Genomic DNA, 16,811 nt, shown 5'->3' with positions numbered 1-16,811 from the left:
GGGCCTTAAATAGGGAACAGATGGGATGAGCTCTTCGTCAACCCCACTAAACACTAGAGAAGAAACAAAGAGGACACACAGGACAGGGGAAAGTGCATGAACTACTTATCCACAGATGACCAAGGGATCAGTTCAGCAAAGTTACAGCAACAATACCACAGATGAGTACAAGCCTCCTGCTTGCAACAAGCGCTTAAATGAACTGAATAATATCACCAGCATAAGTCGAGGTAAGATGGGAGTATTTAAGCACCAGATGATCATCGTGATAATCATCATGTGGACGGAAGGGGCGCTCCCCTGGATCCTAAAGGGGAGTAGATGAAAATCCAACAGGAAAGCTACCTAGTACCATGAATACTGACAGCAGGAACAACAGAACGTCAGGGAGCATTTTGCACAGCCAAACACTGTGACCAACACATTGCCAGAAACCACATGACTGTCTGTCACCCATGACAGTGCTAACAACATGACAGGTGATCACAGCTATATATAGCAGTGACTTGTCAATCAAACAGCACAGCCATGGATCACCATATCTGACAGCTGGAACCTTTGCCTCCTGATGATCCTTATATCCATAAGAAAGGGGAAACGCGTTGAGGCTACATAGAAATGATCATCTGAAGGGAAGTAACTGCATCTATATTCCCTTTTTCTTTTATATATATATTTTTTGTGCAAGCTGTACGATAAGTTATGGTAATCAGAAATTTACCCTATCACCTGTTTCAAGGGATGACCTCTTGATTTTCAGTAAACGCTCTGTAATATATCAGTGAAAATCTTATCTGAACTGTAGGATGTATATGTGCAGGTCCTTTTTTAGAATCATGTGTGATTTTTGAAAAACTGTTTAGAGAGTGTTCACCTTTGAGGCAGGGTGTATCAAGGGAAAGCCGACGTGGAACGGGGGCGCCCAAAACAGTTACGGCGTCAAACCCTCCGTTGGTAGGTAGGAGTTAGTGTGTATAGGGTGAGATAGGGACCCCATAGAGATTGTCTCCCCTTCCACTTTACTCCGCCCCCTTGGTTTCAATTATTATGTGATGATCAGAATGCATTGAGGATTAGTCATTTAGGTCCCTTTGCATATTTTTCGTACAGATTGTACAATAATTGCATTTGATCTGATCCATGAATGTTTGAAATTTTTGAATTTCTAAAAATTGTTTAGTAATCATTCACCTTGAGGTAGGGTGCATAAGGGTAAGCCGACGTGGAACGGGGGCGCCCAAAAAGCTACGGCATCAAACCCCCCGTCGGTAGGTAGGAGCAAGCATGTATAGGGTGAGATAGGGACTCCATAGAGACTGTCCACCCCTTCTACCCTTTTGTGCACCTATGGTGTAATGAATGCTTTTTGATATCTGGGGGGCATCAAGAAATAATTAGTTTTCTAAAAAAAAGGGGGTGTATGCTACACACACGCCAGCATATAATTCCCCACAGCTAAGGGCAGTCCCTTTCTTCCTTATTTAGAGGGATCCCATTTGGTAATGCCCCTTTTTTGCTTGTATGCCCCTATGTGTGCTCACAGTCACTGGGTGTATTTTAACTAAATCTAGATATTAATAAAGGTTATATTTTATTCTGGTAATTGAGGTTCTTTATATTATTGTCTTTAAAACTCAATTCAACTGAACTGTTTTTTTGATAAACAATCAAACAGCAAGGAATCAGGAATCTTCATCAAAATAACTGCTTATCTAAAATAGCGAGGAGACATATCTTGGATCAGAAGGTAATAATTAAAGTGGTCGATTGACTACCTTTAACCATTCTACCGTGTTTTCCTGAAAATAAGACCTAGCAGGAGTTTTCTGCAAGGCCTAAATATAAGATCTCCCCCGAAAATAAGCCCTACTCGTGGTTCAATAATGAAGTGTCCATGCAGCTAAAAACTTAAAGAATACTGCAGGACACTTATTATAGAAAGCAGACACCCCCAAAAGAGAGAAGAAAGAAAAGAGAAGACCCTGCAATCATACTTACCAGACGCTGAGCGGGAGCAGTGGAACGCATCAAGGACCTGCGGTGGAACACACACATCAGATCACACACACAATCACACATCAGATTACACACACACACTCACCACATCCAGCGATATCAATTGCTTCTCGGCAGCTTAAGGACTTGCGATGCTGTGCACTGTGCAGTGGAGCCTCCAGGACTTTTGGGTGGAACGCATCATGTGACGCTGTGCATTGTGCAGTGGAGCTTCCAGGACCTGCGGGTAGAACGCATCATAGAGACAAGAGAGCAGAGAGTCCCCTGCTTGCCGGAAGTAAGTGGTATCACCGGATGTGGTGAGTGTGTGCACGCGCGATTGTATGTGCGATATGTGGTGTGTGAGTGTATGCAATCTGACCTGTGAGTGTATGCAATCTTATGCATGAGTGTGTGTGTGTGTCGGCCAGAAGCAGGGGAGGACAGCGTGGAGCATACCTGCTGGGAGCACCCGCCGAGGATCGCAGAAGGACCACGCAGACGCCCGGGGTCTGGTAAGTATGATGATCCTGGGAAGGGGGATCAGCATTTTTCTGGAGATAAACTTACCCCAAACCATGTCTGCCTCTCCCAAATATAAGATTGTTTTTTTCGGGGCAAAAAAATATAAGACAGTGTCTTATTTTCAGGGAAACAGGGTAATACTGCATAGTCCTCCATGTATTATAATGCACTCCCCATAGTCTTCCATATCGTATAATGCATACCCCATAGTACTCCATATTGTATAATGCACACTTCATAGTCCTTGGACCACCGGTGTACTCACTGATTTAAAAAAAAACAAAAAACAAAACAATACTCACCTTTCCTTGTTCACCTGCTGCGAGCATCCTGCAGCTTTGTTCATCTCTGCACAGCAGGTGCACAGTAATTATGTCATTGGATCCACTGTGCTGAAACGTCAGAACACAAACACAATGGGAGAATGATGGAGGAGGGAGTATAAGCGGAGCACTCCATATTTTACCAGTGCTTTCAACTGTATAGTTGAAACTGCGATGACAGGTGAGGGCCGCTGGCGGGTGGGAGGGGGGGCAGGGAAAGGCCCTGTGATGGAGCTGGCACTGGGTCCCCCCAACTCAAGAGCCTCAGAGTGGCTCCATGGTCTGTACACCACTAATAGTGACTAGATAAGGTTATGAAAATGGATGTGAATTGTGTGACTCTTGTAATCCTGGTCTAGTGAGTGGTTCTCATGGACCATTACTAATTCTGTGCTAATTCGGAATGGCCTCCCACCTGGTCCAGAAACAGTAAAGAATTAAAAGGATCTGAGGCACCAGAGAAAGTACAAATATGAAAAAACTTTGCTTTTATTCCATCCTTTAAAATCTCATAGTAACAATAAAAAATAGAGGTAGACAAGGCAATAAAAAATAGAGGTAGACAAGGCAATGTTTCAGCCCAAAATGGCCATTATCAAGCGAGAAATATAATAATAAAAATACAGCTATAGTATGAAAGCAATACAATTAGCGCTTTTATACATTAAGGGACGTGGGCTCCACCTCTTCCTCCTCCTCCTCTGAGCCCATCCTGGTCTTCATGACAGCCATCTAATTACCAGGTAAACAAAGCATTAAAACAAAATAAAATCAAGCAAAACCAAAGAAACATGTTGTAGAATATGGAAGATAGAATTTCATTCATACCACAAGTACCAAAGATCAAAACAGATTAATGCTACATTTATAGGCGAGCTATCATATCAAAATATATATGCATCTGTCAAGGGCTTTGCTATTTTGACATTCCCAATTATATACTCAAAGCAGCTGATCTGCATTCACAGGGTTTTAAGGGATAAATGTCAGGGCCCTCACAAAATTCAGTAAGTACAGTATAACAGAAGCCTCCTTGTAATTTACCAATCACATGACAGACAGCTGATTGCTCGCAGTCATGTGTCTGGTGATGTCATTCACTGGGTGGCCTTTGCCAGTATGCACTTCGGAGTCAGGGAGCTCCTTGCTCTCGCACCATGGTCCCGCAGCCGGCATTTGTGGTTCACCACACATGAATATGTACACTTCTTCCTCTTTCCGGTTTGTACTACACAAACGTCAACGTCCTCCACAATACTCGAGGTAAGCAATGAATATCGTCCTGTAATATCTCAGGTGTTGATGGCTATGAATCACTAGGTTCCTTCTCTCCGATTGGTCCACTTAAAATACTCATCCTGACTATTTACTCTATGCCCCGGATGAAGCCTCAGCGAAACGGGAGTGTATTTTTCCCCACAGGTGGGGACACAGATTACATTTTTATTGGTTTAATCTTTTGACATTTATTTTGACTGTATCTCTTTTCTCTTAGCTACTAAGTTATTTACCTTTTAATGGTTTATAGCCTACTCCATGGCATAATGTTTTCATTAGACTCTACCTAATGGGTTATACCTCATCACAGGGGTCATTACTCTTTTTTCTTAGTTTTTTATACTACTGCCCTTTTTTTCATGACATGTTGTGTATCATTTCCCCTTTTCGGGGTGTGAACCGAACTCAGTGACTAAATCAAATTAAATAACAAACTCTTGTACATCACAGTCTATGAATTATATTCCATACCATTACAGCCATTATATCCTGTTTATGCATGCACATATGTTTCATGTCAGCTATGTTTATTATTTCCTTTATTTGAAGCACTGTATCGTGTTTGGCTTTTTAACATATTATTAGTAAAGGATATTTTTATTTTTATTGTTGTCTGGCATCTATTCCCCCCCCCCTTTTATTTCTTGGTCATATGTAGCTAGTTATGCCAATTTCAACATTACCCATCTGGTCCCTGGGACCACTAGGATTCCATCAGCGAAAAGAGGGAGGGACAATAGGTGACATCGTCATCAAGTGGATGAAAGAAAGGCATGGCAGAGCACACCACTACGCAGTATGATCACATGATTGTGTATAGACGCGTCAGTGTGTCACGTGACAGGCACGTGATCAGAACTCACAGACCGGGGTTGGGCTCATATGATCGTCATGTCACAGATAGACTCCAACTATATATTAGCATATCAAAAAGAATGTCATGAAAAAGGAGTACTATATCTCATCTCCTCTACCACATACCTGTAGGGTCAAATGCACATAAACTTAAAAAAATTAAGGCCAATGTTACAAAAGGGAGGAGGCTGTACAGAGTGGGGAAAAACTGAAATAATGGTATTCACAGTAAGAAAGTACCTGGTTTCAAAACTGACAGTGCAGCATTGCTTGGAGCAGGTTTCCCGTCAAAAGACACATCCCTGGCTCCATCCACAACATCAAAGTCACATAGAGATCGATGGTCATACAGCCCTGACGTAGTACAGGGATACTTCACACTTGATGCCTTCGCGAAGCCTCCTTGTTTCTCAGATAACAAGCAGAATTCTGTAAGGATAAGGACACCAGTAAGACTGTAAGTGAGAATTAGGATACTCTGGTATCAACACTTCCAAACATAGAACTAGATGAAATCCGGCTCTGAAAAATGATATTTCTGCTTTAAGAACATGTCTATACAGGATTTTTGCATAAATAAACTGTTAGGTATTTCCAGATACAGAATGTTTTTGGATGGGTTTGTTATGTTTCGTGCACTGGTAATGGAAATTCACCCAGAAAGGAAACCTTTCATTACCATCACACCCTGTCAGACATCACGCTGTTCCCACACAGCCCTCACCACAGGCGGAGGTATAAATGACACCATGCCGTATGACAGCTGCACAGTGCAGAAATGGCCCATTCTAAACAGACCACTTCAGAGATGACAAGTCAACTCCTCCCATCATCTCAAGGTCAGGAAATATGTTTTCCACCGGAAGTTATAGTCTTTTATACAACCAGATCAGTGGGACATTAACTCATGCTGGGAAACTACCACAGTCATTTTCTAGAACACAAACAATCTAAAGAATCAAGCAAGAAAAAAAGCAAAAAGAAGTTAACGTCAGAATGGTTAATGCCGACCCATAATGCTCCTCACAGCAACAGAGCGTAGGTGATGAATATAACAAAGTAATGAACATCACTAAATTAAAGAGATCAAGATTTTTGAAAATCAGCATAATAGTAAGTCAAAAAAGGGGTAAAATTCTGGCCCTTTTGCCACCAAAGGCCTATAAGTATTTACAAACTAAGTGTACAAGTATATAGCCATTTTTAAAATAAGTAAATTAAAGGGAATCTGAAGATTAAACACCCAAACCGAATAGTCATGTAGGTCTATGATATGTAAATCCATCGATGCCTTTATATCTTCTATCTGTTGTTGCTTTCTGAGTAATTGTCAATTTCTTTCATGCAAATGAGGAGTTAAGTATAATTGAGCCCTTTCTGAGCCTCTTCCCCTGGAGGTTGTTTCCCGCCTTGCACCAGCCTACTTAGCTCTCTGTGTAACTTTAGGTGCCAGGATGCCAAAAAAGCTTGTTCTGTGAACATGAGCATATTCAATAAGCTTTACACCATTTTCTCCTCCTTAATTTGGCAGGGTCACAGAGATCACCACATCTTGCAGTATCCTTGGATGAGGTGGAAAAGGCGGCTTTACCAAACCCTAGATTTTATTATCAGACAGCTAAACTTTCCCATATACAATGATGTGAAAAAGTGTTTGCCCCTTCATGATTTCTTATTCTTTTACATGTCTGTCACACTTAAAAGTTTCAAATCACCAAACAAATTGAAAATCCAAAGCTACAGGGCCCTAGGTGAAAAAATGATTGCCCCCTAAACCTAGTAACTGGTTGGGACACCTTTAACAGCAACAACTGCAATCAAGCATTTGCAATAACTGAAAAGGCGTCTTTTACAACGCTTTTGAAGAATTTTGCCCTGCTTTTCTTTTCAGAATTGTTGTAATTCAGCCACATTTGAGGGTTTTCGAGCATCAACCAACTTTTTAAATTTATGTCACAGCATCTCAATCGGATTATGGTCAGGACTTTGACTTTAAAGTCTTAATTTTGTTTATCTTAAGCCATTCAGAGGTGGACTTGCTGGTGTGTTTTGGATCATTGGATCACTGTCCTACTGCAGAATTCAAGTGAGCTTCAACTTGATATCACAAACAGATTATGGACATTCTTCTTCAGGAGTTTTTGGTAGATAGCAGAATTTATGGTTCCATTTACCACAGCAAGTCTTCCAGGTCCTGAAGCAGCAAAACAGCCCTAGACCATCACACTACCACCAACATATTTTACTGTTGGTATGAGGTTCCTTTACTGACATGCTGTTACTTCAAGCCAGATGTAATGAGACATAAACCTTCCAAAAATTTCAACTTTTGTCTCGTCAGTCTACAGAGTATTCTCCCAAAAGTCTTGGGGATCTTCAAAATGTTTTCTGGCATAACTGAGACAAACCTTTATGTTCTTTTTGTTCAGCAGTAGTTTTTGTCTTGGAACCCTGGCATACAGGACATTTTTATCCAGTCTCTTTCTTTTAGTGGAGTCATGAACACTGACCTTAACTGATTCTAGTGAGGCCTGCAGTTGTTTGGATGTTGTTCTGGGGTCTTTTGTGACCTCTTAAATTAGTCAACGCTGCAATCTTGGAGTAATTTTGGTGGGCCGGCTACTCTTAGGAAGGTTCACCACTGTTCCATGTTTTCGCCATTTGTGGATAATGCCTCTCACTGTCGTTCGCTGGAGTCCCAAAGCTTTAGAAGTGGCTTTTCCAGACTGATACATCTCAATTACTTTGTTTTTCATTTGTTCCTGAATTTCTATGGATCGCAGAATGATGTCTAACTTTTGAGGATCTTTTGGTCTACTTCACTTTGTCAGGCAGGTCCTTTCTAAGTGGCAGCATTCAAGCTTGGGTGTGGCTAGGGAAATTGAACTCAGTTTCCCAAAGATAGGATAAACCACAGTTGATTTATGTTTTAAAGGGGGGGGAGCAGTTACAGGGCCCTGTAGGTTTGGATTTCTTTTTCCCTTAATAAAAAAAGACCTTCATTTATAAATTGAATTTTGTGTATATTTGTGTTATCTTTGTCTACCATTTAAATTTTGTTTGGTGATCTGAAACATTTATAAGTGTGACAAACATGCAAAAGAATATGAAATCAGGAAGGGGGCAAATACTTTTTCACACTACTGTATGCAGGTGGAAAGGGAGAACTTCCTCAGAGCCATTGTGGCTCTATGGCCACCTCTATGACCTGGAGATTAAACACCTATTGCAAGTGCTGTTACACTCTTCCACATGAGATCCTCGACCACATAGGCAATTCCTGATCTACGGGCTATATTGGTCTGCGCAGTGGTCTGTAAATTTTTCCCCATTATAAACCCTTATTCCCCTTCTCTCGCATAACAGGACTCTCTGAATTACGTAATCTGGAATGGGGGCCTTTATGTGGACTTTAGTTACTGGTTCAGATCTATGTGACTGGTGTCCTTAAACCATTCCAGGCTCTGAAGGAAGAGCTAATGCTTCCAAACAATGCACTTCTCTGTTTCCTATAGCTCAGGGACGCTCTTTTCTGCTGGATCAAAGCACCATTGTGAGTTTTTCTTACTTTAACAGAAGGGTCCCAGCAAGGGCAAAATCTGCTGGGAGTTTTTTCATGTTCTCCCTGTGTTTGCATCGGTTTCCTCCGGATACTCCAGTTTCCTCCCACAATCCAAAGACATGCAGAAAGCGTCTTTAGCTTTTGAGCCCTGATATGGACAGGGACTGTAAAGCCCTGCGGAATATGATGGCGCTATATAGGTAACGCATAATAAATAAGGGTACCAACAATTTTGTCCATGTGTTTATGTCATATCTCTTCCATACATACAATGTATATATTTATCAATGGGTCAACCCTTTTAAGCACATACACAAATGAAGGTACAAGTAATAAGGCGGAGATACAACCTAATGTCTCTACCAAATGTGTGCAGGATTGTTTGAAGAGCACATTGTAACCTTACAAAATGGAAAAAAAGACTCTATTTTTTTATTATCCTTTATTGGTAAGAGTATTGTCCCAAAATGCAATATCAGATACTGCACAGACTTGGCACACAACCTGTTGATAATAAATGTTCATGTTCCTCAGCTGGTTTATTACCATCACAACACCTACTCCTACCTCCCACGGTCATCCAGATCCTGCCAATCTTAAGAGTCAACACACAGTGGCATCTCTCTTTTATACAATTCCTACAATTTTAACGCTTCATTATATTTATATAAAATTGTAAGCATAGAAAATTTGATCAAACCAGTCATTTTCAAGATCATCTAAAGTGACACCATTTTTACTGCATTGATCAACAGTGCTCGCAAATAAGAAATTTAGTAATATATATTTTATTATTATTAATATTTTTATATAGAGCACCATTAATTCCATGGTGCTGTACATGAGAAGGGGTTACATTCTTTTATAAAAAGAAATATGCGGTGTCCCCTTACGAGCTAGTCTTTCTCGCCTCCTAAACACTATTTATTTTGAAAAACAGCTAAAATCAATCCAGTACCGACTGCCAGCTCACTGAGGTGTCAAATCACAATTGCCTATTGAAGTCTATGGAGAGGGTGATGGGAGGAATAAGGAGGAATAGAGAGAAGGAAAACTAGAGAGATATCGACAGATAGAGGTTCTGCTTTCTAGTAAGTATTATCTTACCTGAGCTGTGTTTGCACTAATGTCTTGCTGCTACTAATTAAGGGCAGGAATCCCTTAATTATGTGTGTATTGTATGGGGAGACAACACAGCAACTTGTCTCCATCCACTAGCTTAGGCCCCCTTCACACGTCAGTGATTCTGGTACGTATGTGTTTTTTTTTTTATATGTACCAGAATCACTGACATACGCAGACACATTATAATCAATGAGTCTGCGCACACATCAGTGATTTTTCACTCTCCGTGCAACGTACCCGCGTATCCGTGATTCTGCATGGAGACAAGTCCGTTTTTTTCTGGCATCACTGATGACCCACGGACCACACTATGGTGTGATCCGTGTGTGATCCATGAAACACGTACCAGAAAAACACTGCCATATCAAATAATAAACATATTAACATAAACATAAACATCCCCTTTCCAGCAACGCTCTGTGCAGCCTCTGCTCTCTGCAGCTCCTGCCCTGCTCATGAATATTCATGAAAGCAGGAACAGCCGACCCGGAAGTAGCTGCAGAGAGCGGTGGCCGGACGCTGCAGAGCTGAGGAGTTCAGCACCATGGACCGCAGGAGCGAAGGCAGGTGAGTAATGTCCATTTGCAATCACGGATTGCACATGGACAACCCACGTGTGCCGTGAATCACGGAACACGGAGGGACATGTGCGTGTTTTACATGTCAGTGAAGAACGTCAGTGAAGAACGTCAGTGTTTTTCACTGACGTGTGAAGAGGGCCTTAGAGACAGGTGAAAATAATAGACAACCAGCAAAGCTGACAAAAATGCAGGATACAAGCCACATAATGACCAGAAAAAGTATTATTTCTAAAGAAAACATGTGTCACAATGGTATTCCCAAGTAGGGAGACCAGTATAAATAAATATTTACCAGATATTTGTCCCAAAACCTTCAAACCACCATTAGCATGTTTCATTTTTTATTTGTTACTTCTTAAAAACCTCTTAAGGCCCTGTGCGCACACTGCGTTTTTTGCTGCTGATTTGCCGCGTTTTTTGCTGCAGAAAAGGTGCGTTTTTTGCTCATAAAGTTCATTAAGTCATTCCCCAGCAAAATCTATGAGGAATGCAAAATGCTGAGCGCACACTGTTTTTTTTTTTCCCTATAGGTTTTGGTGCAGAATGTTTGCAGCAAACAGAAGTAGCATGTCACTTTTTTTCCGTAGGTATCTGCGGTTTTGCCATTAAATAATGGTTAAATACTGCAGGGACACAAACGCGGAAAATCCGCACCAAAACCGCAACAAACCGCGGTAAAACCGCATGTGGATTTTGGGTGCGTTTTTTTGCCGCAGGTGCGGAATTCTGCCCGAAGGTGTGGATTTTGCTTAAGAAACACATTTTTCCAGTGCGCACAGACCCTTAAACATAAGATTAAAAACATTTCAAGGTTTTTAAAAGGCAACAAATAAAAAAAAATGCTTGCTTGGAAGTTTTGCTCTAAAATTTTTAGCACCCATTTTTTTATACGGGACCCCTATTTGGGCTAATGTGATACACATCATCTACTTGTAACAAGCGTGGCACCACCAACCATGAAGGTCGAAAGTACCGAGGAGTACTTTCCTCTGAGCATCACATTTCTCGATAATGTTGTGCCTATATAGCACAAGCTACAAGGTGAACACTCAACTGAGACCATTTTCAACTATGCTTTAGGGTCCAGACACATTAATGGGGTATTCCCATATCCAAGATCCTATCCCAACATGTAGTAAGTGTAATAGGTGTAATAATCGTCTGATTCACTATGTCTCTTACCTCATGCTCAGGGCATTGCAGGACCTTAGGTACTGTGGTTACAACCACAACTAACTGTCACTAGATGCGTGATCATAACCCTGGATACCTAAGGACCTGCAATGCCCTGCACATGAGGTAATGACATAGTGAATCAGAATAACTATGCAACATTTCTATTTGGTGGTATTTGCTAAAATTCTTATTATTATTACTACATTATTGGGATAGGATGTTGGAGATGGGAATAACCCTTTAACCAGATGCAGCATCTACCTTTGACTGTTCAGAAAGAGTCAGCTTATTCTGAACAGTCAACTGAAAATACAAGTCTGCTTTAAAGGTGATGTCTTTACAAATTAACCTGTCTCAATCCATTTAGGAGATACATAAGATGTTAAGCAATTCCTTTAACTAGTCTACTGGCTAAGGCTAAGTTCACACTTCCGTTGTTTTGCATCAGTCACATGCGTTGCTTGACGCATGTGACTGATGCGTTGTACAACGGATGACAACGGTGACAAAGAAAAGAATTTCTTTGTCGGACTCCGTTGTGTGTGGGGGGCGGAGTTCGGGGGGCGGAGTTCGGGGGGCGGAGCTGAGGACGTCAGTGCCGCGGTCTGCATGGCTGGGGACTGGTGAGTGAGTGAGTGTGTGTGTATGTTTGTGTGTGTGTGTGTGTCTACATGCGTGTGTACATGCAGAGTGTGGGAGGCGGCGGAGCACGAGGGGGCAGAGCCGAGCGGGGCCGTGGAGCTGAGGACGTCAGTGCCGCGGGGACTGCAGGGCTGGGGACAAGTGAGTGTGTGTGTGTGTGTGTGTGTGTACACATGCGGAGTGCGGGAGGGGGCAGAGCAGAGCGGGGAAGTGTCGGTCTCCTTGCACACTGTATCCAGGGTAAATATCGGGTAGCTAAAAGCAAAGCTTTGTAAGGACATTGTGAGCTCTACTTAACCCTCAACTGGTGAGGTGGGGTTTGCAACACCCTAGGGAAATTTTGTTCAGCTGACATTCATTGGAAAATGCTGGTATGAATCATCAATGTATAATATTTTCCGATACTTGTGGGTGTCAAAAATTTGGTATACTCATGTGTAATCAATCGCCAATAAGAAAACGATTAGAACAAACGTGATCTTTGCATTTTCTGTAAAAATTAGAGATTTCTAAACACTGGAGTATATATAGGAAGGCCCACATCACCAGTTGCGTGACAAAAATACCACCTCACCAGTTGAGGGTTAACAGAAGGTTCATCGGGGATGCCGAAGGTGGTGGGCGCTCTCTTTGCTCTGATCCAACAACCAGGGACTACCAATGTGGCGGGGGCCTGTAAATCTTTTTGTTTATCGTCAATACATACTATGAGCGAGGCCTATCTTTTTTTTACAAAGAGATTAACCAACATTTTAACTTTACAACAAACATTACAACGTTAAACATTTAATAGATGAAGGCTAAAAGTGAGTTCACTGTCAAGTGTACAGTATATATCCAGAACCTGACAGTGGCCACAGCCACAGCATACACTTAAGGCCGCTTTACACACAACGATATTGCTAGTGATCTCGTTAGTGATGTGACACGTCCAGATCGTTGCTATGATTTGCCGAGATCGCTCATAGGTCATTTTGTAGTGGTCACACGTACCCATCTCACAAGCAATGCAACATCGTTCAGCGATATATATATACACCGTCACACAGCATTCATCCCAACGATGCCGGCAATGACAGAGGCGTATAATTGTCCATATCATACACCCTGGCGTGACACCAATCAGAGCGGAGGAGCCGTGGAGCATTGTTCGTAACGACACGCCCGCGTCGCTGATGACGTGCGCACTAACAATGTAGTTCGTCGTTGGCAGGGTGTCAAACGTAGCAATATGTCTGCTGCGTTCGAAACGACGAACAATATTTTGAAAATGAACGACGTGTCAATGATCAACGATTTTCGCTACTTTTACGATCGTTAGAAGTCGCTCGTAGGTGTCACACGCAACGAAATCGCTAACGAAGACGGAAGTGCATCACGAAAACCGTGACCTCGACGATATATCGTCAGATAAATCGTAGCGTGTAACGGGGCCTTTAGTATTCCCAGATATTCTCTCAGTCTTGAGATTGGCCACTCCTTTGTTAAGATTAAGGGGTACTTTGCACGTTGCGATATCGCTAGCATCGGCTAGCGATGCCGAGCGCGATAGTATCCGCCCCCGTCGCACATGCGATATCTTGTGATAGCCTCCGTAGCGAACATTATCGCTACGGCAGCTTCACACACACTTACCTGCCCTGCGACGTCGCTCTGGCCGGCGACCCGCCTCCTTCCTAAGGGGGCGGGTCGTGCGGCGTCACAGCGATGTCACACGGCAGGCGGCCAATAGAAGTGGAGGGGCGGAGATGAGCGGGACGTAAACATCCCGCCCACCTTCTTCCTTCCGCATTGCCGGTGGAGGCAGGTAAGGAGAGGTTCCTTGCTCCTGCGGCTTCACCCACAGCGATGTGTGCTGCCGCAGGAACGAGGAACAACATTGTATCTCCTATTGGTGCGACATTATGAAAATGACCGACGCTACACAGATCACCGATTTTCGACGCTTTTGCGATCGTTTATCGGCGCATCTAGGCTTTACACGTTGCGACGTCGTTACCGGCGCCGGATGTGCGTCACTTTCTATTTGACCCCGACAATATCGCAGTAGCGATGTCGCAGCGTGCAAAGTACCCCTAAGTGTAGTGTCTGTTCTTTTCAGTAGTAGCATTGGGGCCATTGATAAAAAGTGGGTTAATTTGCCCAAGAACACATACTTGGGTGTATGCAGGGTGGCCCTACGCTTACCACTAAGAGACCAGGAGCTTAAAAATCAAAGCTATTAGCCCATGTAATTTCAAAGTCTGAGATGCAAAGCCCTGGAGTGATCACCCAAAGGATACCGAAAAACAATTGATTGTATGGTGGACTTGAACAAGCCCTGCTTTTCTTTCATCATTTTAGGACCATATATCGCTTTTAGTTCGGCCTTCTGACAAGATTTGACCAATTTGGCCTCTTTACACGGTACTTTGTTTATTTTCAATGCCATTGTGTATTCAAAATTATAGTTTTGTCACTTAATAATAGTTTTCAGGGTACACTGTCCTTATGGATGTCCTTTCTGAAGGTCTAGGGAAGATACTTTTAGGCCACTAGGACCCTCAATGTTCCTGCAAACTTTGCTTTCCCTTCTGATGAACATTGTAGTGACAGTGCAGGCAAAAGTCAAGAGCAGGACCAGAAGGTGGAGGAATATGTTTATGGGGGCACTTGTCTTTTGCTAACGGGCTTTTTATGACCCATCATATTAGTCACTTTTTTTGTCTGTCCCGATCAGTCAGTCACTCAGGGGAAATACAGACATGAAGAGGAATCCACTGGTTTTTTTTTAGATACAGCCTATATTAATGTCACCTTCCAAAGCCAAAAACTGTTCTAATTCATTACAGCTCAATAACGTCTCAGCTGAAGGGAACACCACCAAGAAGAGGTTAGACATACAGAGCACAGACAGAGGAAAGCACTCACCAAAGTGGCCATCTTGTTTTACAAACAATTCCACTACCCCATAGGCAATGGCAGTAGGGGCAGGGATTTCCAGGACCGTGTTCTCATCCTTAAAATTTCCACTTTCTGACACTGATACCTGTGAATGAATCATAAGTGAACATTTAATGAAATCAAGAATATTAACAGAGTATAATGTAATAATTAGTACTGGGCGAATAGTAACTATTCGTGTTTGGATTATTGGTAACGAATCCCAAAGTATTGTTCCGCTATTTGTCATGAATAATGAACCAATGGGGAACGCGGGGCATTCTTCTTGTGATGAGTAGTTACTATTTGCCCATCATTATTAATAATCTTTCAAAAAGAATTGGAAACAAGAGTTTTAAGGCTGAATAAAAGTAACAATTTTATTGAATATGAAAAGGTTAAAAAGTTTTTTTCTGTTTATATAATTAACTTTTTAACCTTTTCATATTCAATAAAATTGTTACTTTTATTCAGCCTTAAAACTCTTGTTTCCAATTCTTTTTGAAAGTCCTTTATGGAGTGGCATATGCATTAAATACCAGATGTGCATTGCTCAATTATTTATGTGTCTTACTATTAATAATCTGTAAATGCGACTTCTCTTTAAATGGAATCTTTCACCAGGTTTTGGCTCCCCCATCGGAGAGCAGCATAATGTAGAGACAGAGACCCTGATTCCAGCGATTTGTCACTTACTGGGCTGCTTCCTGTCACTTTGATAAAACCAATGTTTTCTCTGCTGCACATCTAGCAGTTATACAGAGCTCATGAATATGCTGGACTACCTGACAGCACGCCAAGTAGTCCTGTAATGGTAATCTATTGCTGATTAAACAGTGATTTTATAAAAACCAAACTGAGCAGCCCAGTAAGTGACACATCGCTGGAATCAGGATCTCTGTCCCAACATTATGCTCCTCTCAGATTAGGTGGCAAAAACCTGGTGACAATTTCCCTTTAATACACATGCATGTCTAAGCACCCAGTTACAAATACCTTGTCTTTTTAACACGTAAAAGCTCATTCGCACCCTCTGGAGTGATGCAAGGCTCCGATATGTTGGGCATTCCAGTGCCAGTGACAAACATACCATGCCACGCCTGGACAGCATTGTGCATGGGTCTATTTAATTAGATTTGGACCGTGCACTTGCAATCGCTAAGATAAGCTATCAGTGTGAAAAATGGCAAGCGGCAGTGATACAGCGCTGGTTCTTAGGTGTGAAAAGGAGTGCTAAGATTTCTGAGCCAGCATATTATGTCTTCTCACTCCTCTGACCCTCAACGCTATCTGAATACTGAAATAGGAGGGAGTAAAGATGCATCAGAAAATGCTCCTTATCAAAGAATGTACTCAAGGTGTCAGTTCCGGATATTAAAGGCATATTTGGTGACTGGTCCAGACTACAGTAGAGAATAACATCCCATTTACCATGCAATTTGCATATTGTGTAATTATGAACGGGTTTGCAATTACTAAAGTGCAATCATTTCCCAGCTAATACAAGGACGTGAAGACACGGGAGATGCCTGGAATTAGACAAGGAAGGAACATCTGTTCCAATCACTGGGGTCTGACATAATAATTCCGCTATCATCCTGCGCTCTGCTCAGTGCCAGCAGTCAGCATTTCATAAAACACAGCCAAAAATGCTATTTTTATGTCCATCTGTAATGTAAAACCTAGAGGGCTTATCACCATCATAAAAAGCTGTAGTTTTATTGGGCACAGATTTAGGCATGACAGAAATAAGGGAACGTATTATTCACCGCTGATAAGTGACATGAAAGCTGAAATAGCGTACGGTACATGCGGGCTCACAGATAC

The 16,811-nt window shown here is 42.1% G+C and overlaps 1 protein-coding gene across 3 annotated transcripts in view; it reads right to left on the bottom strand.

The window, feature by feature from the left end:
- Nucleotides 1-16,811, bottom strand: part of GSDME (gasdermin E) — a 199,647-nt gene that overhangs the window by 88,461 nt on the left and 94,375 nt on the right. For all 3 annotated transcript variants that reach the window (XR_012724556.1, XM_075316699.1, XM_075316698.1), the window contains exons 5-6: nt 14,973-15,090; nt 5,217-5,405 (exon numbers count right to left, since the gene is read on the bottom strand). Coding sequence is in view for 2 of the 3 variants with exons in the window: in XM_075316699.1 (XP_075172814.1) it covers nt 5,217-5,405; nt 14,973-15,090 (307 nt within the window). In the remaining variant the exon portion in view is untranslated. The remainder of the gene's footprint in view (nt 1-5,216; nt 5,406-14,972; nt 15,091-16,811) is intronic.

The sequence above is a fragment of the Anomaloglossus baeobatrachus genome, chromosome 6, assembly GCF_048569485.1.
Source record: "Anomaloglossus baeobatrachus isolate aAnoBae1 chromosome 6, aAnoBae1.hap1, whole genome shotgun sequence".
Taxonomy (NCBI): domain Eukaryota; kingdom Metazoa; phylum Chordata; class Amphibia; order Anura; family Aromobatidae; genus Anomaloglossus; species Anomaloglossus baeobatrachus.
This window is presented reverse-complemented; position numbering and strand designations above follow the sequence as displayed.